Source organism: Hippopotamus amphibius, chromosome 9 (assembly GCF_030028045.1).
Source record: "Hippopotamus amphibius kiboko isolate mHipAmp2 chromosome 9, mHipAmp2.hap2, whole genome shotgun sequence".
In the NCBI taxonomy this organism is placed as follows: domain Eukaryota; kingdom Metazoa; phylum Chordata; class Mammalia; order Artiodactyla; family Hippopotamidae; genus Hippopotamus; species Hippopotamus amphibius.
Window position 1 is genome coordinate 62,620,986 of NC_080194.1, and position 24,988 is coordinate 62,645,973.

Sequence of the window (24,988 nt, forward strand, 5' to 3'; positions counted from 1 at the left end):
TTAATTAGGGCAGAAACTTCCCTAGATTGGCTAACACTTATGGGGAGGAAACCCTGAGTCACTATGTAGTCAACTTGCCATTTTTCACGCGACTATGAATATTATGTGCTCATTATAATAATCCTTGCTAAAACAACACTAAGAATTATTATCAGTTAAAATGATAAAAATAATAAAAATAAGCGCTTTGAGGAGACAATTCTCCATGGCATTTCTACACATCTTGATAGATCATCTTTTCAAGATTTTTCCTTTAGCAGAAAGCCTTGGAAGCTGGAAATAGTGTCTTCCTAGAGGTCAAAGAACAGATTTACTTGCTGACCAGGATAGTAAAGATGAGACAATTCCCTCTTCTTCCTGGAGACATTCCAGATAATAAAGATAACATCTTTCTTTGGAGGAGAGGTGAGGCTGATTTGCCAGTAACCCCTGCATAAGATCAGGATATCCTCATCTGAGAGTTCCTCAGTTGTGATCCAGATCCACGGTGTGAGCTGTATTTACCTGGACCCACCCCTGCACGGCCCCTGCTTCTTTCTTTTAGTACTATAAAATAAATTATAACATGTTTTAAAATATTATTACAAACTTTTCATAAACAGACTTTTATTAGCTGAATGTATTTCCTAATTTGCACGCACAATATTTTCGCTCATCTCTGTATAGTCATTTTTTCCTGATTTTCCTGTTACAGACGCACTTCAACATCTTTGTTATTAAATTTTTCTGTATTTCATATTATTTTTAGCAGGATAGATATCCAGATATGAAACTGTGGAATCAAAGGCTAGAAATATTTTTTGAGATTCTTATCTCACGTTACCAAAATACTTTCCAAAATGTTTGAACCAATTTACATTCTCACTAGCCATGTCACAAAAATAAATGTTCATAACTATTTATCTCTCATTTCTTCTCCATCAGTCATCATGACAGCTATTCTGAACTTTTCATACTTTCTTAAATTCTTCCAGCCTTTCTATATGTTTTCCCTTCTACACAGAATGTTGACATATACAGCTCTTACCCTGCAGATCTCAGCTTACATGTCATTTTCTCAAAGAATTCTTTCCTGATTCCCAAACTACCACCCACTACCATTACATCCCATACCTCCCTTTGTGATGTTTATCCACATGTAACTGCTTAATATTTTTATTCCTGGCTGGAATTTAAGCTCCAGGAAAGCGGCAATCTCATTTGGCAGGTTCTCCACTGAATCTCTGGGGCTAGAACAGAGCTCAATACACACTAAGCATCTACTAAATATTTCCTGAGTCAATTCATCTTTTTCAAATTTCGTAACAATCCAGTGAAGTTTCAAGGCAAGAATCACAGGGATAGTTTGAATTGATCTCAAGATCACCATGTGAGTTAGTGGCACAGATATAATTGTAACCCAGCTTTCCTGGCTTCTAGCAGATACTTTTTCTAATACAATCAATGCTTCAGAAAATTTTTGAATATTTTTATCATTAAAAATAACATCTCATGCAAATTGAGATCTCAATTAGAGATAATCACAGAGATTCTCTAAATATATTACAGTCTCTGCAGAGATGTATCATAATACCTCTGAAACAATTATTTCCCTATTAATGGATTCAGCTGAACCAAATCAGGAATTATAACCATAGAGGGAACAATTGCCTTGTCTTCTAGGGAGCCAGAATGTTGAACTTAACATTGTACAGGAAATGAAATTATACTCTTTTTGACTTTGAGACATGTCATGTGAATCATGTGCAAATGAGTTTTTTTTTTATTAGCTTCTGTGATTATGCAATAGGTCTGTTGCCTACAGCCTAAGTTTTTCAAAGATAAATCAATAAAAAAAATTCACACGTGGCACAATAATTCCTTTTTATTCAGGTTCTAAGCAACTAGAAAGTTCAAACTCTGGTAATGTGTCTCCATCCTTTTATAAGGATATGCAAATAATAGCTCGATATGAGAAATTTGTTTTTTAAGGCAACTCTCAGCATGTGCCACAGTGTGGTATAGTGGAACAGGACAGCTTCAAGATGCTACTCAATCTATATCTTAGAACCACAAAATATGAGCCAGGGCCTGAAGTAACGTCCATCAGGAATGGCCATGCTGCAGTTTCAGGTAGCTCTCAGTTCTCTATAGGATTTCAGGACTGTCAACTCCAGGTTTCTGATCAGTTCCACAAAGAGCTGGGGTCTTTGCCCTGAACCCAAGAAATAAAACACCAATTTGGCATGTGGTCCTGGAAATAGAAGCTAAAATTGGTCCTAACTTAGGGATGGTTGAAGCAAAAACTCATTCATTAAATTTTAGACTCAAAATTTCCTCTTTCTTGCTTCCAAAATAGCATTAACTTTCTTGGTCCTCCTTCTGATTCTCTCAATTTTTTCCTTCATGAACTCCTGTTCTTTAGCTTAGCCCTTACATTTTGCTAATTGTTAAGCTGCCTTCAGTCTCTTCCCCCTACTTTCCCCTGTGTTCTATGGGCATGTTTTGGGTGATCTCTACTCCTATGTCAATTCTCATTTATTTGGTGAGGACTAATAAAAAGTGTATTCAGCCAATACCTAAAGTAGTCTGAATACCCTTGTAGCTATTCTCATTGCCTGTGTATGCCCTAAATAGAGTAGATGCCCAATAAATATCTGTTTTATTAATCTGCATGACTGACCCCTTCCCTGAGTCCGACAGCAATATTTCCAACTTATTACTAGATCTCTCCATTCTGATATCCCACAGGTATGTGAAATACATGTCTCCATTTGTCTTTACTTTCTTCCAAAAACACCTACTCTACCATCCTCTCCTCTTACTTAGTGCCTGCAACACTAGTACCAGGTTGAATAAATATTTATTAAATAAATACAGTTTTGTGGTTAAAGAAGTACTATGGTTTTTATTTATGGACAACTATTTATTCAGAATATCTTCTCAAGTCTGCATTCAAGTAAGGTAGTGTGGTACAGTGGAAAGAACTGGGCACTGGGACAGACTCAGACATAATTTGGGAATCAGCCAAAGGGAATCAGCCAAAGATATTCAATAAATGGTAATTGTTATCACAAAAAGTAATTATACCTGCACACTTTGTCTCTTTCCATGTTCTCACTTTTCATTCAATTCTGTTCTTCTTAGTTTACTGCTAATACTCGTTAGTATTCTGTATTCTACACTATTGAGAAGGCCTGTTAAAATCATAAAAATCAGGAAGGAAAAAAATATATTAGAAATGAAAAGCCTAAAGCACCTATTAGCAATGTGAATTTGCATTTCAAGCATTCCCTCCCTCTAAACTCTGTCTTGGAACAAGACAACATCCAGGAGAGGCAAGTCTTAGAAGGTACTTTTGAGGTTGCAGGCTTAGGTAGAATTTCTAGAGGAGAGGGCCATTGTGGGACATCTATGAATAGGCAAAAAATGTAGGTTTCAAAGTAGATATAATACGCTTACATGCTTACCAAATAACAAAGCAACTAAAATATTAAGAACAAATGATGAGGTAACTAAGAAGTTTAGTAGAATAAAGTTGCATTAAGATATTTTAATCAATCTTAGAATTCAAAGATGTAATAGATAAAAAATTAAGCATGGTCATAGAGAGACAATCACTTTGAGTGTATATCTAAGTTCTTTTGAGTAGAGAAAACATAATTTTTTAATGTGTCTTTTATAAAACTCAGTCATACATTAAGCCAGAAAGACATTATTAATAAAATTTTAAATGCTGATATTATACATGCCATATTCTTAGAATACAATCTATTAAAAAGAAAAAGAAATTAAATATAACTAGTTAAAATAAGAAATGGACTCCTAAATAATCTATGGAATCAACTGGAAATCAAACCTAAATTATAAACTTCTTAAATTACAAAGGTAGAAAACGTATGTCATGTAATAACTTGTGGGATACAGTTAAAGTTTGTCTCAGAAGAAAACTTTGAGCCTAATACACATTTATATTAAAGGAAAAGACTGACAATTAGGTGCTAAGTACTCATATTAACAAATTAAGAAAAGAAAAATAAAATGAACCAAATAAAGAACAAAAAAATTATTCCAAATAAAAGATGAAATCAGTTAAAAAATAAACAAAAATATTCAAATGGATGAATATATCCAAAATTGGTTACTTGAAAGTAATATTCCAAATTTAATTAATTGAATGCTCCATTAAGTTAAAAAATAGTAGGGGGGTAGCAAAAGCATACAATTTTGAAAGTGATAAAAAATTTTTAAACAAATAGTGATTATAATATTTATACAAGTGGGAGCTGAGAAAAATATGAAAAAGAATAGGAGGTGAATTTGCTTTAAAATCAATCAGTAAAACAAAACAAAACAAAATATTCCAGTACTTATAGACACTGAATATATTCAAACTTGGTGTTTAAATTTAGAGGGAAAATAAGGTTTATTTTATAAACAGCACTGTTACCATTGCCTAAAGAAAAAGACCTATATGATACCATATATAACAGCAGACCTTAGGTGCTTCCAAGATACAAATTTAAAACTAAATGACAATTATTTAAAATATTTCAACGAATTTAAAGCAACTAAAAATATCAATATTTAAATTTACAACTTAAAAGATTTAAAACAACTCAGGAAAGAAATTAAGCTTATAAGGAAGGGACATGGATATCACTTTCCTATGGAAAGAAAAGCAGCTATAGAAAGGATATATGTTTAAAAATTCTTATTGCAATATTGTTTGCAATGGCAAAAAATAATAATGCTAAAATACCTGGAAACAACCCAAATGCCCATGTAATAATAGTTAAATAGATTTGTTACATGCCTTAAGTATTGTTTAAAAACAAAATTCAACCTGTTACAGAACTGTTAATGGAAACCACCCTTCTTGCCAAGGCCTGCTTGCCTGAGTTGTCTCACAACAGGAGCTTCTGATAAGGAATCTGGTGCTGCCATCAAAAACTAAATGGGAGAATTCCAGAGGGGCCAAAAGAGGGAGGAGATGACCAGCCTCCCAGATTCCTTCTCGTGCTGGGATCCATCTTGGCTAAGAGATGCACACGCCACCAAGAAGGACCCTAAGTCAGACCAAATATGGGCCAAGCAAGATGACTGACCAGACAATCCAGACACTAACCCCATTACCATAAAACCTGACTTTGAGCCATGTGACAGAGCAGTTCCTCTGGGTTTCCTCATCCTGCTGCTCTGTGGGGAGCCCCTTTCCAATAAAGTCTCTTGCTTTGTCAGCACATTTGTCTCCTTGAACAATTCATTTCTGAGTGTTAGACAAGAGCCACACTTGGGCCCTGGAAGGGGTCCCCTTTCCTGCTACAAACCAAGTAAATGTGAAGACGAGATTGGCTTTATTTAAGGATTCATGAATCTGGTAGCAACACATCTAGTAAATAGAAGAGAGCTCTGGGAAGTGGCACAAAATGGAAGGCTTTTATAGAAAGGAGGGTGGGGCAAGAAACTCACTAGCAAAACAAAACAAAACAAAGCAAAACAAAATGGTTATTTTGGGCTAGGACATGTTTTTTGGAGGGCAGGGACTGGCAAGAGTTTTATCATGCTAACTACCTTTTCTTCCTCTGAGGAGTAGGCTGGAGACAGCCCAGATTACCAGAAAATTTCAAACTGGTTAATTAAGATTACATCTAGGGGGAAAGTCAAAACAGCAATTAAGTTAGTTGTTAAATCTAGGTTTGGTATCACGGGCTTTTAGCACATGTGATGCCATTTTGGACCTGTGGTTTTCTTTTTAGCAGTACCATGCAGCTGTTTTCCTTAAAATGAATTCAATTTTTTTTTTCCATAAGTAACTTTTTTTTTTTTTAATTTATTTTTGGCTGCATTGGGTCACTGTGCATGGGCTTTCTCTAGTTGTGGCAAGCAGGGGCTACTCTTCATTGCGGTGTGCAGGCTTCTCATTGTGGTGGCTTCTCTTGTTGCAGAGCTGGGCTCTAGGCATGCAGGCTTCAGTAGTTGTGGCACTCAGGCTCAGTAGCTGTGGCTTGTGGGCTCTAGAGCGCAGGCTTAGTAGTTGTGGTGCACAGGCTTAGTTGCTCTGCAGCATGTGGGATCTTCCCAAACCAGGGCTTGAACCCATGTCCTCTGCATTGGCAGGTGGATTCTTAACCACTGCACCACCAGGGAAGTCCCTGAATTGAGTTTCTTGATATGAAGAGATCTCTGTTATGTATTTTTCAGAATGAAAGAATTTCACTGAGTGAAATAAGGTTGACAAGAGTGAAAGCAAGAATGAAAACTAGGTGACAGCATTGTTCTAAGTATTTCACATATTAACTCAGTCAAAGCTTCACTACAACCCTATGAGGTAGGTCCTATTATTATCCCAGTTTTTCTAACAAGGAAACTAAGTTAGAGAAAATAGTTTTTCTAAACTCACACAGGTAGTAAGAAGGATTCAAACCATGGCATTCTGGATCTAGACATTATGTGCCCTGCTTCTTGTGCATATTTATAAATGGTTGGGTAATTTTAATAAAAAATTTGGAAGTATATAGGTTGGGAACATAGGTTGCCTTGCTTGGCAGGGATTAGATGGAAAGAAAAAGGGGAGGTAGGGGGAAAAAATCTGTAGCACAATGGCAAAATATATTTAATGTAATTTATTGAATATTATCTCATATAATAAAAACATAAATATGGTTAAGTAGAAGGGATAAAAAAGGATTAGGAACAAAGGAAAATGATGATAAATTTGAAGGCTTTTTTACTCAAGTTGTTACCTTAACTGTGTCTGAATTAAAGTTATTTATTTATGTATTTAACTATTTTTAAATTCTAAGCTTTGTTTAAAAAATGAGAGAAATGCATAAATCAATGTGATCTTGTTAATTAAATAAGTAAAAAGTAATAATAAATAATAAGTCAGCTTATTTTCAACTTATTAAAATGAAATATTAACACACATTACCTGGGTAAGTAATGTGATTCTTAGAAAAGGAATTCCCTTTCTCAATTTGGAGAAAATGATAGTCTTAACCTTTAAATCAGTCCCCCTGTTCTAGTTTTGTTCTTTTCATGCCAGAACTCTCTACAGTTTGCTATTGTAGAATTTACCTTGTTTGACTTCATGTTTTCCTTTCAGCAATAACCTATAGAAAGAAGGGAAGTCAAATTGAACTGCAAAACTGTGAAAATAAAATGCTAAGACATGGTTTAGCTTTCCTATTGTCCAACATGTGTTTATAACTTGACTTCCTGATAGCATATGAAGTGGTTCTAGGTCAACTTCTACAACTTACAAACTAATCCACACAGGCATATAAACTTAAAATTCCAGATGCTGCTGGGGCCGGAAAGTTGATCCCTTATACTAGCTGAATATCTCTGAAAGTGAACAGTATGAGATGAGAAACATGAAATGTATCATCTAGTGATTTAACATTTGCCCCATGAAAATTTGCTTCCAATAAACCTGATTCTTAAAGTTGGAGAGTAAGGTCTTTCAATCAACATTTAATAAATATTTACTGAGCATCTACTATGTCCTGATGATACAGTGGTGAACAAGACAGGCAAGGCCCAAAACTCATATAGCTTCTGTTCCAGTGGAGCAGATACATAATAAACAAGGAAGTGCAAAAATTATAGGCATTTATAATTGTTATATAGAAATAAACAGAGTACCAATAAAATAAATAGCTAAAGAAGGTCATTTCAGATAGCATGGCTAGAGGAAGCCTTTCTGAGGAGATAAAATATTTTTCAGTGAGAATTTCATACAGTGAGAATTATCAGTCATGGGAAAAACTGAGCAAATTATTGCAAGCAGAGAGGATAGCGAAGGTAATGGAGACAAGGAATCTAGAGGGTTTGAGGATCAACAGAAGACAAGGGTTTCTGGGACAAATGGGAGGATGAAGGGATAAGCTGGGCATATTGTGTAGGGTCTTGTAGAATTTTATTCAAAGATGATACAAAAGGCAACCAATTGGGAAGTATTCCACTTGTCATTATTGGGAGTACCTTGATATGGTTCACATCTGAATAAAAAATAACAATGGTGAGAGGAGACTCAGTATGATACACTGGCTGATCAGCTTGGGGGCAGGGTGGCAGTGGGGAGGAAGACTCAAGGATGACAATTAGGTTCCTGGCTTTTACATGAAATTCAAGAAAAAGTGGATGAAATTAGAAGGTAATTTTGGTTGACCAGCAAGAAATGATAGCCTATTGGACCAGAGTGGTGTTGGTAGACAAGGAGCAAAGTGGAGACATTCCTTAGGTTTATTGGCTTTTTAGGATTGCTCTTACTCTGTGAGCCCTATAGGATAATCTGGGTGTATCAATAAAAAGTAATGCTTCTCAGAATTTTTGTTTCGAAAACATGGTTTATTTAACAGAAGGAAATAGTGAAGTGAGAATGGGATCAAATAGTAGAGATTATTTCCGTAATTCCAAGTTTCACAGCTGCCTCAACATGCATCTTCTGTAGAACTTTTCTTTCTCGTAATTTTATATCTGACTCTATCAAGAAGAAGACAAAACTTCACTTGCTTAATGACATTCTAACAATCTAACTTAAAAACAGAAGTCTTTTTTTGGTTATCAGATCTATACTCACTACCAGTTTGACCACAGAAAAGTCACTTATCCTTTCTGAGCCCCAGTTTTCTTATCTGTAAAATGGCAGTAATACTATATGAGAGATTACTATCAAATTGATATAATATGTGAATGTACTGTACAAATGATGATGAGCTTCCTTCCCACCCATCTTCCTGCCTGCCTTCCTTTCTCTCATAAATTTTATTGAGAGGATGAATGAGTAAATATTGGCTAACTCTGACAAAAACCTTGAGGTACAAACATAATGTAGTCCCACTCTCAAGAAGCATGGACTCTAGTGGAAAAGGCAGTCAATCAAATAATTACAGTGAATTGTGAACACAGGAACATGAGGTCACAGAAGAGAGAGTTTTGACATCTGCCTAGGAGATCAGAGGAACAGAAACAAAGTACAGTACTTGGGACATCACAAGACCTGAACTAACAGTTTAACCCTCTTTTTACGCTTGTGGATCAACCTCTTATTTCAAACAGAAGCGTCCCATTGTAGCCACCATGGTGGTACATTGCTCCCGTTTCTCTTCAAGAAAGAAACTGTCATGGGAGTGCAGTTTGCTAACAGACTCCAGCTGTGGTGACTTAGGAACCACCTCAGCTTTCCTGTCCAGGCCAATGACTTAGTAAGTGCTGCATGGATCGATCACAGGAATTGATCGTAGGGCCTGGGCATTTTTGCCCATGCCAAGCTCCTGTATGGGTGTCATTGCACCACAGTTCCCTGCTACACTATCTCAGAGTAGTAGTCCTGAGTTTCTCTCAGATCCTCCTTCCTTCTCTTCATAGAGGTCAGAACTATATTGTAGACTTTCCCTTCCCATTCCTCTTCCCTGTCTACTTTCTCTTTCACAGGCATTACTCCCTAATAAACTCTCTTAACCTCAGTTTTATCTCCAATAAAATAGAAATTAGGTAATATCTTTCTCAGACAACTGTGTAATAACAAAATGAGATGATATATTTGAATTACCTCGGTAAAATGTAAAGTCCTAAATAAATTAGATTATTATGGTTGTTAGTCTACCAATGACAGAGGTGTACACAATACCAAATGGCATTCTATAGTGACATGTCAAGTTTTTTCTCTATTTCTTTGATCTTTGTTTTGATATGCATTCCTGAACAGTGGCTTTCAGACTTATCCACAAGGCAGGGAATATGGGAATCATGATGTTCCTTGCCAAATACCATGAAATATAGAAATACTTATGTCCATGATACTATTCATTCATTCAGCAAATATGAGAGAACTTACTGTGTGCCAGAAATTATTCAGGGTGCTAGGATTACCATGGAGAATAGGATTTGGAATCTACTGTCTAATTAATAAGGAAAGTTTTCTAGTAGAAATATACACAGTAAAAAATATAGTCAGTTCTCTGTAGAATCTGTATGAACTCATTTAGTCTTCTCACAACTGGATGAGGTAGTCATAGGTCTATAAAAATTATGCACAAGTTATAGATGAGTGAGCAGCAGAGCCATGCTTTAAACCTAGGCAGTGTGATACAAGTCCTTGTTAGGGAAGTTAATAAAAGTGGTCTTGCTCAGGCTTCAGAGGCAATAATAGTCCTTTGACTGAACACAGACCCTGAAAAGAGTTACATGCCAAATTGCTGTCCAGTGTAGTCAAGGAAAGTAGGTTTTGAGAACCAACAGGTAAGGAAGGGAGCAAGTCAGAAAGAAGGGAGTTAAGTCCTGCAGGTCTTGAGAACCAGCAAAAGAAGTAAGTCTGGCAGCTTCTTGGGCCCTGGGAATCTGGCCAGTTCCGAGGGATCAGCAAACAGTCTGAGACTTACGATTAGAAATACAAGCATTTAACATAACAGGAAGAGGTGCACATTTACAGGTAAGCTGATGATTATCAGCTTGCAGCCTGGCGATAAAAGCAGGACTCCTTTGAGAGGCACTCTGAAGTCTCACTCGTGGGGTGGACGCACTGCCCAGGACCTTCCCAACTGGGACTCCAGATTGCTGTTCCAGGGACTTCCCAGCATTGCTTGGATCTGGATGAAGTTCTCCCAAACTGGTGATGTATGCGCTTCTATTTCTTTATATATTGCTTGTTCTCCCAACGTGGTGATGCAAATTCTCCCAGGTTGATATGTTGCTTGTTCTCTCAATTTGATGAACGTTTTCTCAAACTAGTAACATATGTGGCGATGTAAATGCTCCCAAATTGACGATGTATATATACATACATATGTATATGCTTGTCCTTATACTGTAAACTACTACTAATATAATAAATTTCCTAATTTCTTGCTGACTGAAGTGTGGGGTGGTTATTTTGCTGGTGAATCCTCTGAACTTAAAACCGAAAGTTGTCTTTCAGCATAACATAAATCTTTTGGCAAAACATTCCTTGCTGTTCATCTCTAAGCCACTGATTCTCAAGCTGTAGCTGCGTCAGGATCCTCTGAAAGGGGATTGTTAAAATATAGATTGTAGGGACTTGATTCAGTAGGTATGGGGTGGGGGTCAGGAATGTGCATTTCTAGTAAATTCCAAGGAGATGCATATGCTGCTTGTCTTTTTGGTCCTGGGACCACTGTTTGAGAACTACTGCTAAGCAATGCTGCTTCTCTATAAACGAACTTATAATGATCTGAGCCTAGTACCAAATTCTGGTTTGCATATAAACTGACTTTCATTCTATATCATTTCAAATATGCCAGATTTTCAGGAATGCAACTTCTAGATAAATCAACAGGAATGTACTCTGTTCTGCTGGGAACTTGACCAAGAGTTTTCTAACATTAATAACAGAGGTGTGATATTTGAATGACCATCTGATAAGGCAATGGTGACATTCATCAAGTTATATTTATCTCTGGATCTTCATTTCCCAATAGTAAAATGAATTCATTGGACTAAGGGGTATTTGAGTTATAACTCACTGAAATAATTTCTGTTCTCAGAAAAAAGGTACTGATCAATTTTATTGTGATTCTACAACCTTACATATAGACATAAAGTGCAAGTATCTGAATGTCTTATTCTACTTTCCAGTACATTCATACATGAGCATTTTAGATAATGAAATATGTTTGTATAAGAGCTTTATCTAAAGTATCTTTTTTTACTCAATATTTACACCCTTTTTTCTTACTTTTCATGGTCTTAGTGAGTTTTTTTGTTTTTATTTTATTTTTTAAAATATCTTTTTATTTGTCTTTTGTATTATTTGGTATTTTCTTTTTCTTTTTTAAGTAAGTAGCTTATATATGAATTTCATTTCAAAATAGCAAATAGCAAAAGGTCTCTAGAAAACATTTGTTATAAAAATAAAACTTTGGGTCTGATCAATTTGAGAATCACTAATTTTTCTCCCTCCTAATGGAGAGAGGGCTAGTAATAGTTTGGGAATTATTAGATTAGTGGAACTAAACTAAATTGAAATTCAAAGTACCTGACGTTTATTCCTAAATCTCAGTAACGGGCAATGTGACATTCATCAAGTTATTATTATCTCTGGATCTTTATTTCTCAATAGTAAAATGAATCCATTAGATTGAGAGGTCTCCAAGATCCTATTCTATTATGTTTGTTCATTGGATAGACATGTGTTTTCAATTTTCTTCATAACTGTTTGTGCTGCTTTGATTACACCCTCAAAGAAATTTCCAACTTGACTGTTCAACTCTTCAAAATTGCTGCTCTAGTAAAAGTTTTAACGTTTTAACAACCAATGACACACTTTCCCAGAGATTAGGAAGGCAATGTTACTCTGTCAGTGTGTCTCTAAACTGTAAGTGTGCTAGCTTAATTATATGCTGCAGCTTTTCATCCTAAGTAAAGGGCAATAAAACCTAGACGTAGGGTATTGGCCCCACACTTGCTTTGCAGTTTGTGATTACATTAGAGAGCATTTTCATTTATGAGCTTTCAAGGGCAACTTCTTTTGCCAAATCAAAATTGGCTTTCAGGCCTGGAAACCAAGATAAATTTACTAACTGCATTTATTTTAGCACCCCAGAACACTTCCTAAGTATCTTCAAGCCAGAATCTAGGAAGACAAAGGTGAATAATGTGGACTTGCTCCCTTCGAATGCTTAGAATCTGGTGGAAAAGGTGGACATACAAGAATTTATTTGTAACCAGTGTGATGAGGGCAAAATGCACGTGTGCTAGAGGGCAGGGACACAGGAAAGTCTGTCTTGTTCACCTCTTGTCTTTGATGTTGCACAGGGCCTGACACCTAAAAGGCTCTGTGCACCAAAGCAGCCCCAACTTCCAACAGCCAGGAAAGATAGAGGAGCTCTCACAGAAGAGGATGATAATTAAACTGAACAAGGAGGGACCTGCAAATAGTGCTACCTAAAAATTACTGATGATCAGATTGGCACCGTGCAACCCGCTCCTAAGACCAGCTCTCTCCCACCAGCTCCCTTCCTCATCCTGGGCAAGTTACTTCCTCTCTCTGGGCCTCCTGCTTCTCAGCTGTTTAACAAGAGCTTTACTGCGTGTGCATGTTTGTGTGTGTGTGTGTGTGTGTGTGTGTGTGTGTGTGTGTGTGTGTGTGTGTGTGTGTGTGTGTGTGTGTGTGTGTGTGTGTGTGTGTGTGTGTGTGTGTGTGTGCGCGCGCAAGCGCGTAAATGCTAAAAAGTTAGCAGGGGGGAAAAACCCCTAATACATAAAAACTGCAAGTTTGCACTACAACTGAATTCTCCTGTGCATAACAGGCAAGCAACATTAACAGGAAACCAACAAAACACAGCAAAAAAAAAAAGGTAGTGAAAGTTTAGGAAAACGGAAGGAAGAGCAGTTCTCACACAGCTGAGGTGGCTGGGGGTCGCACGTAAACGAGTTCTGAGGAAAACCGTCAACTGAGTGAGGACTAAGTGGGATAGACCAGCACGTGAAAGAAAGCTCCGCTAGTTAGACCGCCTTCTCTGGGCCTTTTTCCCACATTGGGTGCCGGCCCCCCCACTCACCCCCGCCTCCGCCAGCTCGTTTCTCCCGGTCTCTCTCAGACCTTTACTCTCCGTCCCCCTCACCTCTCTCTCTCTTCCTCTAGGTCTCTCTCTCTCCGCTACTTCCCCAGGTGCGCACTGCGGGGCACGCACGGACCAGCTGTGGCTGCGCTGTCCTCTTCCGAGGTGTCCCTCGGCAACCGAACCGGGCACTGGGCTGCCTGGGCCAGAGGTCCCCCGGCCGCCAGGTGACGGGTGCGCGCTCCAGGGCCCCCACCTGAGGGGCGGCGCCACTGCCGGGCGCCCAGCCACCCCACCCCCACCCCGCCGCCGCCGCCGCCGCCGCCGCGAGACCCCGCCCCCGCCGGGTCGCGGGTTTCCGGCCCCTCTGACTATTTTAAGGCGCGCGCAGGGCCGCGGTGGCCTCAGTCCCCGCCCGCAGTGCTTCGGCTCCCGTCCCTCCCCCGCCTCTGCTCCGGGCCCTGCCAGCATGGGTCCCCGGCCCGGCTCGCTGCTCGCCGCCCTTCTGCTGCTCCTCTTCGGCGCCGGCAGCGTACACTGCGACACTCCCGCCAACTGCACCTACCCTGAGCTGCTGGGCACCTGGGTCTTCCAGGTGGGCCCCAGCGGGTCTCAGCGCGATGTCAACTGCTCGGTTATGGGTAAGCCGCCGGCGCCCTGGCACCCGCTTCCTCCCTGTGCCTGCCGGGGGCTCCTTCCCTTCGGTGCCTGAGCCCGTCTGCCCGCAGCGACCCCGCCAGCGGGAGGCCGGGACGACCTGGCTGGACTTGGGGGTCCGTGGGGGTGCCCTCTCCCGCTCCAGGGCAGCGACGCAAAGTGGAGCTGCTGAGAACATCTGACTCCACGTGGTCTTGGTTATTCCCGGACCCCCAGCACTTTTTGCAAGAACTTTTTCTTCCTCCTGGATTTTTGGCTTGTTTGGTTTGGAAGAGAGTTGAGACAGTGCTGTCTTATCTCCCTGGCAATCTGCAGTATTTTATTTATGCCAGTGAAAAATGAGCTCAAAGACTCTTGAGAATATACCAAGTGAAGTTTTCTCCTTTTATTAGGTTGTGGGAAAGAGCCCTTACGCGCAGCGATTTTGCTTTGGACATGTGTTGATGCTTCTGGTAGCACTACACATTTTCATGTATTATAGGGGGGTGGGGGAGGGGGGTGGTGATACCGACCAGGGTTTTTGGCCTTCCGCAAGCAACAGAAATTGACTAGAGGTCTGACAAGAAATTCAAGCAAGGCTTTATTGGGGCCCGTGCTGCAGCAGCGGGGAGCAAGAACAAGGATCAGGTTCCCTTGCTTGCTCACTTGCTTGCTTGCTTTACGGGGCGGGGAGGGGGGCGCTGGGCGAGCTTGTTCTCTATAGGGGGTGAGGGTAGGGGTGTGTCCAGGGGTCTGAGGGGTGGCTTAGGTGTTTTGCCCACCCCTCTGGGGGTTTTGACTGCAGGAGGAATTCTCAGTACATTGCTTTTGCTCCCAACACCCAGTTTTTGCTCTGGGCTCTTCAGAAGTGGCAGTTGAGTTTTTTGGTCTTTCTTATCTTTTTATCCATAATTTGTCCCATTTGTGTATGCAGGCAGTTATTTTTAGTCCCATATAGTTTCTTTGTATTTTGTGGCTCGGGGAGAGATTTGTCCAGGTGCAAGCTCTGTGGCAAAGGGTCCCAGGTTGTCTCAGTAGTATATAAAAGTTTCTTTTTTTTTTTTTAATGGCTTTTAGGCCAATAGTTATATTTTGAAATGCCCAGAGCCAAGCGCAATGCCTCGCTCATGGAAGGCTCTCAATAAATATCTAGTGTTGAACACCCTAGAACATTCTATATGCCCTCAGATAACATGGCCATCCCAAGAACAAAGAATTTAGTGAAGGGAGAAGAAAAAAACACACAGTCTTGGGTCAGGAGAGGCACTCTTGTTCTGCCCAAACCCTTACCACCCTGGCTTGTGCAGAATGAGTGAAGCTCTCAATTGCAATTTCCTTGTTAACAGAAGAGAGATTGCCAGGTTTTTATGTGTCACTGAACAGACTTACTCAACTGTCCAACTCCAAATGACTGTATGGCATTTCATGGTACTGGGCATTATAACCATTCACTCCTTTAAAAGTTGAACTTGGAGGTCCAAAGCAGAAGGGAGATCAGGATTTGCACTTTTCTGTCACATGGGAATCTCCTATTTCTGAGCATTAATCTGAAACATGGAAAAATTGTCCAGAGTGTCGAAACCTCCAGATTGGACACAGCAGAACCCTTTTCAGGCAGCCTCTGCCTAGATATCATACCTTGGGCTTTAATCGAATCATTAAAAACACCCACAGATCTGAGTCCCCATTTTCTGAAGGTTAAAAGTTTAGTTCCTACTAGCATAAATTAGCTGTATAGGGTAAAAAGCTTGAGTTTGCCATATGCTTTGGAAGGATTCAGATTCCAAGGTTCTGAACTGTATAGCCATTTAGAGGAAAAATAACCCATTTCTTCTCTGAAGAGATCATTTCCTTTCTTCTTATGATCTGATAGCAGGCCTTTTTATATTTAAATTTCTTAACTACCATTTTGTCTTTTCCCCATTTCTGCCTGTCATTTTCAACATCTCTCATTTCTCCTTTTCTTCAGTGGAAAAATTTCTTCAGTGTTTGGATGCTCTGGGAAGGTAGTGGCTGTACTTTTGGGGGTCTCTCTGCCTGTTGGGCTATGTGACGTGTCTTTTGAGACTTTGCTTCACAGGTTTGCCTGAGACATCTCTGGGATTACACAGAGGGAGGCAGCAAAACAGAGACTCTGATACCTTCACAAGCCAGATCCACCCAAATTCAGTAGCATGAAGGGAAAGCAGCTTAAAAATAATGGAAATTATAGAAGAGTTTTTACCTCCCGCTGAAGTCCAAATCATTTTCCTTTTTTATGCGTTTTCTTTTCTTTAGGACCACCAGAAAAAAAAGCAGTGGTGCACCTTAAGAAGTTGGACACAGCTTATGATGACTTTGGCAATTCTGGCTATTTCACCATTATTTACAATCAAGGCTTTGAGATTGTGTTGAATGACTACAAGTGGTTTGCCTTTTTTAAGGTTAGTTTTGTTGAGATATGCATTCATATTTTCAATGATTTTATATCTGAAACTCTTCTAATGAGGAGACCCTCAGTATTTTAACTTTAGATTAAGAAGATAACCAGAATTGATACCCATTTTCTGAAGAGAGATTAGATGATGTACTTTTGCCACTTTATTTAAAATTATGGCTTTAGTAGGTTTAAAAGAAACATACCTGATCTTTGTTTGAGTATGTACGATCCATCTGTATTTAAGTTTACATTTTGGTAAGTATGACTAAATTCTTAATTTATTTTCTTCATTACCACACCTTTATTTCTAATTGTTGCCTTAGTCACTTGGCTTTGTACTGAATCTGTAGGAAAGATAGGGTTATTATTATTATCTTGAGGTTATTCTACTGTCCCTCTTATTGTTTGTTAGCTCTGAGAAATTGACCTAAATGACTCATTGAAGTAGTATAATGTACTAAATATGTTAACGTGAATGACTTATTTGACTAAACTAAGACAAAGAGATGGAGAGCCTTGGAGTTAGTCTTTGGGTTTATTAAAGTAAAAGGTAGCCTAGCCAGCCCGGCTTGTTTTCTTCTCTCACTAGGGAAAAACTGTTGTCCATTCATGTAGTCTTACACATTGCTTCTAATTGCAGGCACACTCTAGGGTAAAATAGTTGAGCACAAATTGCAGTCCATCCCAGATATCCTTCTGAAGTTGGAATGTTTCCTATTAGCAGAGTATTAAATGGTTTAACTAGATTGGATCCACAAGCCTGAGACTAGCTGTTTCTTATCATAAAGCATAAATAAATAAAGACAGAGCTTTTCATGGAATAGTGTCAATAGCCTTTAAACATCTAGTAAGAGTTGGCCAATTGTAGGAATTCGTGGGAAACTGAGGGAATGATTCTGTTAAAGATGACGAAAGACAAAGCACCAGCAAAAGACTGTAAGTTCTAAATTTATTGTGATTCCTCGTGTGGGTTGTGACATAATCACTAACTAGGATATGTTGTTAACATCAGAGTCAACCAAATTTCTTAGAATAATAATGCCCAATCCTTTTTTTTTTTTTTTTTTTTTCTTTTTTTACTGTAAGGACCCCTTCTTACTATGGAGAAAGAAAAGAGACAGGGAAAGTTGTCTCCCCTCACCTGGCACCTGGGTTGGCTGTCTGATATTTGGCTGGTGGGAACCAGTCCATCCATGCTGGCCATTGAGGGCCAGCAGTCTGTTTTATTAGTTGAAGCCCATGCTTGATGAGTTACTAAATATTTTTAAATATCACCCCTAGATACTATGCATTCTTTAAAGTCATAACAGTATCTGTACAAGTTTTAAACATTGTAATATATTACAGTAAATGTGATTTTATCCGAATATAATTCTTAGTCTGCATATTGATGAGCCTAGGGCTTTTGTAGGTACTCTGTTACAGTCCTTCAAAAATTCTTTGCCTTCAGGTTGGGAGTCACTTACCTATGGAACTGATGCACAAGGAAGGAAATATTCAAGATGGTTGTTACCATGTACCCTTCTCCCTCCTCCCCTTTTTCCTCTTGCCCTTCCTTTTCCCCTCCTCTTCCTCCCCCCTCCTTTTTTTGATACAAAATAATCGATTTTGTTTAAAACATGAAAATGAAGTAGAATTCAGTTGAGAAGTAGGTTGCATATGTTATTTAAGTACAAGATAGGGTGTAATATGTAAATAGATGAGTAAATAGTTTTACCCCTTAGGCTTAGAAGACCTGTCATTCTTCACATCTGTGGAATTGGAGAAACTGGTGTTGCAACTTCTCATGACTCCATTAATTACTTGAGACATAATCAGAAATAGGCAAGGGCAGTTTCCCTCTGTTAATATTTTCTCATGGATTTGTCTACTCTCAGCTTGAATAGAAGTCCGGAGATGGTGGGGACGGGGGAATGGCTGGTAGCTGAATGAGGAATCGGAACACCTCTTTGTAAAGTTGACTCTTGAACAACCCACATTTGAACTGCATAGGTCCACTTATACAGAGATTTTTTTTTTTTTCAATAGTAAATACTGTAGTACTACATGATCTGAGGTTAGTTGAATCTGCAGTTGGGGACCCAAGGTTGATTGATTCCTTAGAGGTGGAACCCTGTATGTGGAGGACTGGCTATAAATTATACGTGGGTTTTCAACTACTTGGAGGGTTGATGCCCCAAACCTTGCGTTGTTCCTTTGTTAAAGGGTCAATTCTGTTTTTTTTAAATCACAGTTTAAGCAGATTTGGTATTTTTCTGTAGCCTCAGAACATTAGTCGCAGGTCAGTAAAGACTTTTTAAAGCCAAATGAGGTTCTAAGTGTTCCCAACCATATGTGGGAAGGGTCAGTGTATATACACTGTTGTGTTCTCTTATTAGGAATAAAAGTAAGAAGAGTGTTCTTCTGCTACTGATTTCCATATATTTTTTAAAGTGTCCATTTGACCAGAACCATTATCAGGACCATGTTTTCTTTTCCTCCTGAAAAATCAGCCACTCCGGTCAGTAGATAAGGATCATAATTCCAGTAAGCAGAACAGAACATAGGCAAGATACTTGGTTTTAAAATTTCTCTTAACATAATCAAGTAGTTGTAGAGAAACGTGTTTTGCAGAATGAGGAAATGCTACGTTCTTTTAGCAAATACAACTGAAAAAGTAATGGGGAGTAGCAGAATTTAACAAATTTAAGAAAAATGATAAAGTAGAGTTGACTTTAACAGGACATGACACTTGTTAACACAAAAGGCTTGCTGGATTTTACCGTAAGATGCAGGGTATTTCCTACGGTATATGCTGGGGAATCCATGCTGGGTGTGTACCTCAAGAAAGCTCACCTGTTTAATGAAGAAAGCATGTGAGATTTTTTCCTACAGATTTTAGAAGTATCTTTTAAATGAAAATTATTTTTTTTAAATTATCAAAATATAAGCAGTATTTTACTATTCAAGTTTGTGTCTTATGTAAACTACATCATAATCCACTCAACCTACTGCTATTGCAGAAATATCTGACAAATTTTTGCCATTTATACCCTCCATTGTTATTCTACAAATTAGTTGCATTTCCAGATCTCTCCACTAACTCATACCAGACCCTACCACTTATTTCCTTCTGCCCTCCTCAGATATGCTTTCATGAGATTGTTTCTTAGAGTGGTTCCTGCTAATTTGCTGAGCAAGTGATACATGCAAAGTATTCTGTTAGGTTTCTGCTCCACCTTCTGTTCTGCCACATTAGCCTGCAGTTCAACAAAACAGACAGCTTCCATATCATTCTCCCTGCGTTTCAACTTTGGAGCAATTGTAGTACCACTTGTATTGCTAGGAAGTTGCTTTATTAAGCTCTCCTTATTCAGGCCTCGCCTGGAAAATAAGCAGAATTTTTCATGATTTGAGGTTCTTAGGCCTTTTCTTACTTGGTTTTAACTGCCTAAGAAATTGGGAGTGGAGTGATCTTTTTTATTTTTTTTAACATATGACTTCAAGCTAGATAAAAGCTTGGAAGGAAATCTTGACACCAAAAGTTTATATACATAGTTTGAGTTAGGCAGGAAGCACTAGGTTTATATTTTTGAAAGACATTTTTTTCTTCTCAACTTCTAGCATAGATTCAGTTATCAGAACACTTTGGGGGCCCAATGAATTTAGGGCTCACCAAGGCAGATACCTAAGCATTTGAAGCAACTTCATGTAAAACAGTAAGGAGTAATTCAACCTATGGCAAAATGGAAACTTTCCTAGAGACATTCAAATTCAATTTTCCTTTAAAGTGCTGGCCAAAATAGAAGACCATCTGCATATCAAATTTTAATACCAGTACCTTTTGATTATAATTGGCATACTCCAATAAATTTGCACCTCTTAAAAGTACCTGCTGATGAAAAACAACCAGCCTCTTCTATAAAAACACACAATGTTACAGAACAAAATAGAGGGTGTTTGATTATGGCTGACTGTGATGGGTGGGTAAGTGATTATTTTTTCTTCTTTATACTTTTATGTACTTTGTTCATTTTTTACCATGAGCATCTACCAAGCTCCTCTACACCATCCTCTACCAGATTGCCAAAGGAAGGAAGTAGTATGAAACAAACAGCTTCAAAGAATACCCTCAAGTGAATAGGCTTTCTAACCCTTTACTGTTTCTCATTTTACTTTCTCTGAGGCTGTTAAAGGGAGCACTAGAGAAAGAACTCAGAATTTATTTTGAAGTTTAAGCTACTCAAGGGCTGAAGAAGATGCACAGAAGGGAAAGTAGACTCATCATGGCTGAAATTTTTATTTGGTGATAGTTAAGCAAACTTCACTGATTTCTAACTGAGTTTTTGTTTGGGACCTACCAGTCATAGTAGAACTGTAAGCTAAAAACACACTGAGCATTTCTAAAGCAGATTGGTACTCAAAATAAGAGCAGTGTGTTGGGAAATCCTTACCAGAGCATTTATTTGCCCATTTTGTGTGCTAGTGACTTGTGAATTTCAAGCTTGTCACAACAGTTAGAAATGTCAATCATGTGTTCCTACAGTAAAGGATTTGGGAGTCATGCGACTTTGCCATTGTGCCTTCTGGGTTCATTTGTAGGGTATAACAATTCAACTTCCGAAATATTTGTTATTGGGATAGATTTATCTGTTTTAATATAGATTCAGTACACCAAGGTGAGGAGTTTGTCTCTTTTTCAAAAACTAACTTGATGTTTCCTTTTAAGTGTTTAAATTGAGGAAAAGAATCAGAAGTTTAGCACTTAACACATCTAGCTATTTGTTTTCTTTTATGATGATGCTTAATCTCAACGTAATGACTCAGTTTTCCATTGTAAACCCTTCGTAGGATGTCACTGATTTTATCAGTCAGTTTTTCATGCAGCTGGGAACTGTGGGGATATATGATATGCCACATCTGAGGAACAAACTGGGTGAGCTCCATTGAAATATTTTTAACTTTCTTATTAAAAGCAAGCTTCCCTCCTCCTTGGTGGCTTATGCATATTAATGTTTGTTTATTCATCAGGGAGAGGCAGATGGAGAACAGAGAGATTGTGGTTTTCTTATAGATTTCTTGCTTGAGCCTGCTTATTTGCTACTTCTCACCTGCCTGCACTATTTTCACTTCAGTATGTTCTGTTTGCACACATCAAATTAGCTCTCTCAAGCATGATGCTCTTAACATAAATGGACATGAAACCAAAAAAATAAAGACCCAGTTAAGGAAAGGTTGGCTCAAATTCAGTTCACATCGTTGAAGTAGCTACGCTGCCTGAGGTTGCTCATTCTTTTCCTAAAAAGACTCAAGAGGAACCCATGTGAGGCCATCGCATTTAGTTCTGTCTTCCAGTAGAAAAGGTGGCCCTTTCAGAGAAATTGACATACCTGTCACTCATCCCTATGAGACATCACCCATCTTTTTTTAAACTGGTTTCTTCTTAGAACAAACAATTGGCTAGGAAGAAGAGGATCTTTTTTTCACTCTGTACATTCTCCTCACACTTTAAGAACAGATGTTTAAGTCATTGCTCTCCTTGGATCCATAAATTTAGATGTCTAAAATTTTGATGCAAAAATGGGTGGTTAGAGAGAAAAAGCTGATAGGGACTTACGCTCCCTTGCATTTTATATAACAGTTTTTCCCCTTTCCCTTCCTCTTTTACTTAGCTCTTAAGTAAGGAAGTGAGATATGAAAAAGGGAACTGGGGCAAGTGTTGAAAGCACCATAGCCTTATCCTGTATCAGCATTTTTTCAAACTGGTTAATGCACCAGCAGTGGCCCACACATCTGCCAGGAAGGAATTGCTCATAAGTTGTGTCACTTCATCTTGTTAAGCTTTAAAGGTTGTTCTAGGCAGCCGCTAATAACAGATCAAAGTGAAAATTAAAGCTGAAACCAATAAGCTCTTTCTTCTGAATTTGTTTCTGGTAGTTGAATAAGTGTAAGCTGCCTTAAATAGTTTCTTTTCAGAACTTCTCAGAATCTTTAATATACTATATGGAGATAGCTGAGAAAGGAGATTTAATAGGAAGGTTTTCCAAAATAAGTTTTCCATTTTTTCCTTACAAAAATAAGGTATTCTCAGAATGCAGTTTACAAAATTCTGTCTTAAAACTCTCATTCTTCCTCTTAATTAGGGAGATGCTTCTACCAGTAGAAAAGACAGACCCTAGTATTTGCTTTGTAAATGGGATAAATAGCCTTGTACCTAGAAATATCGATGAAAGTAACATTAAGCCTACATTTAGAATTTGTAAGGTATGCATGTTATTATATCTCAGTTGCTAGATGAGCCTGTTTCTTAATTACATTTCAAAAACTATTAGGCTTATTCAGTAGCGTTTAATTTAAAATGCCTCTGCATGTGCTTCTTGAGCATGTTGGCTGCATGCACAGTACGTGTTGCTTGAGCATTCAGCTTTTGAGAATGGCAGCTTTTTGTGAATGTCTTAAATAGTGTTAAAAAAAAAATACCAGCATCCGAAATACTAAGTACTGGTATTTTTTTTTTCCACTTAAAGAAATTAATATGCTTAAACATTTTTTAAGAGACGGTATGATCCTTGTTGGCTTGTAACTCTAGTTTTTATTGTCTTTTAGTTATTAAATAGAGCATCTGTTGAGGGGCTCTTTTAAAACCACAGCCAAAAACAGACTTTGGGGCTAAGAGACAGAGCAGCATGCAGCAGTGGACCTACCTACCTCTAACAGCTAGCAGAGGCCTCTGGCAGCTACAGTCCCTTCTGGAGTCTTTATGTGCATGTAATGTGCAAAGGAGTCCTGATAACCTACCTCCACGGTAGCTGCCCTCCTGAACAATTCCTTGGAAAGCAGCAACCGCCATTTTGGAATGTGAACAACCAAAGACCAAGCAGGAAAAAGAAAAAAAACCTGGAAGTCTTAGGTGAATAAAAGGAACAATATGCAACACAAGATTTTTTCTCTTCTGAATACTCTTCTGTTGAAATGATTTTTTCAAACTGCTCAGGACTTGAATTATTTGTTTTATTTCGTTCACAGTGCAGATTTTACTCACAGTTAAATGATCTTCCCAAGTGCCTTCTCTTTCTCTAATTACCTTGAGGAACCCCAACACCTATTTTCAGATGAAAATGAGGCTTCAGAATATCTTGAGATGCACAGATACATTATGGGTGGGAAGATAGTCCCAGGGAGGACATGTTTGGGGGAGAGGATTTTCTGAGGTAAGCCAAACTGCTGAAGAGTCCCTTTTTGCCATAGTACCCATGTCCAGAAAGACAGTATGATTAATACTTTTTTATTTTTTGGTGTTTTTTAAAATTAGGTGCCAGCCTTGTGCTGAGAATTTGACATGCTTTACCTTACAAAAATCCTGTGAAGTAGATATTAGTAGCTTCCATTTTCAGGTAGGGAAAATTAGTCTCATACAGTGCTTAAGCTCACACAGCTTTTAATTGTAAAATGATATGGGCTATATGTCAAGTTTGTTTCACAAAGAAGCATCGGTACGTGAAGTCACATTTGGGCAGATTTTCTGGAGAATCCCAGTCTGTAAGCATCACCAGTGTTAGTTCAGTGCACTGCATTGGCTCTTGTTGAAATTTTAGAAGAGTTGGCTTAAAGCTTAGATGTCCTTACCACAAGAGGCTACTCTCTTTCCTAAAGCCGAGTCCCTTTATTCAAGACAAAAATTTACTTTCTCCTTCCCTTTGTTGTTCTCCAAATTGAAGGAGAGTTTTGTAAACTTCAAGCCAAGTACCCTTGCCAAATTTACTTCATTACACTATTGTTCAGACTGATTGCTATCTTTTAGTTCTTTCCTGCTGAACAATGAACTAGTTTCCTCCTTGGTTGTTTAGAACTGATTAAACATCAGCCTAGGCAAACCGAGTAGCTACACCTAATTCATACAGTCTGGGAGGACTTTTCTGCATCCCTTGAATTGCTCCTTGAGTGGAGGAGTCTTTCTCTAGATAGTAGGTTGTCATCATTACTTTATTGGTTCAGATAATCATTTATATCACTTGAGAGGCACCCATCTGCTGTTCTGCGAAGGTTGAATCTTATAAAAACTAAGTAACAGTACATCCGACTACTACCTGGGTACTTTCTTCCATCCCGGTAATTCTTTATCACTCAGGATCTTGATGCCTCCTCTGTGAAATTCCCCAACTCTCTCCATTAGTGGGAGGAATGCCATTGTGTTGGTTCCAATTGTACTTTGTAGGTATCTCTGCCCTGGTAGTACTAACTGCTGTAAATGGAATGACTTGATAGTGTGTCATCTTCTTCCAGACTGAAAATCCATGTATCTTCAGCAGCTACTGCATGTAGAACTTTATCTTGCTGCAACTTTAGTTTGGAAATCATCCACATTTCTCTTGTATTTTAAAAGACTTCAGAAGTAATGCCAGCTTACAAAGAATTAATTCTATAGGGTTCTAGAAGCACAAATCAGCAA

At 38.5% G+C, this 24,988-nt stretch overlaps 1 protein-coding gene and 1 long non-coding RNA gene across 2 annotated transcripts in view; one reads left to right on the top strand and one right to left on the bottom strand.

The window, feature by feature from the left end:
* Positions 1–506: 506 nt before the first annotated feature.
* On the bottom strand, positions 507–13,787 carry LOC130860379 (uncharacterized). The gene is made up of 4 exons (XR_009055434.1): positions 13,569–13,787; positions 7,060–7,094; positions 3,070–3,176; positions 507–546 (listed from the first exon to the last, which is right to left on the bottom strand). It is a non-coding gene; the product is annotated as an uncharacterized LOC130860379 (long non-coding RNA).
* Positions 13,788–13,860: 73 nt separating this feature from the next.
* Positions 13,861–24,988, top strand: part of CTSC (cathepsin C) — a 33,927-nt gene continuing 22,799 nt past the window's right edge. Inside the window, exons 1-2 of the mRNA XM_057748480.1 lie at positions 13,861–14,146; positions 16,419–16,564. Coding sequence (XP_057604463.1) covers positions 13,975–14,146; positions 16,419–16,564 — 318 coding nt within the window. The 5' untranslated portion in view covers positions 13,861–13,974. The remainder of the gene's footprint in view (positions 14,147–16,418; positions 16,565–24,988) is intronic.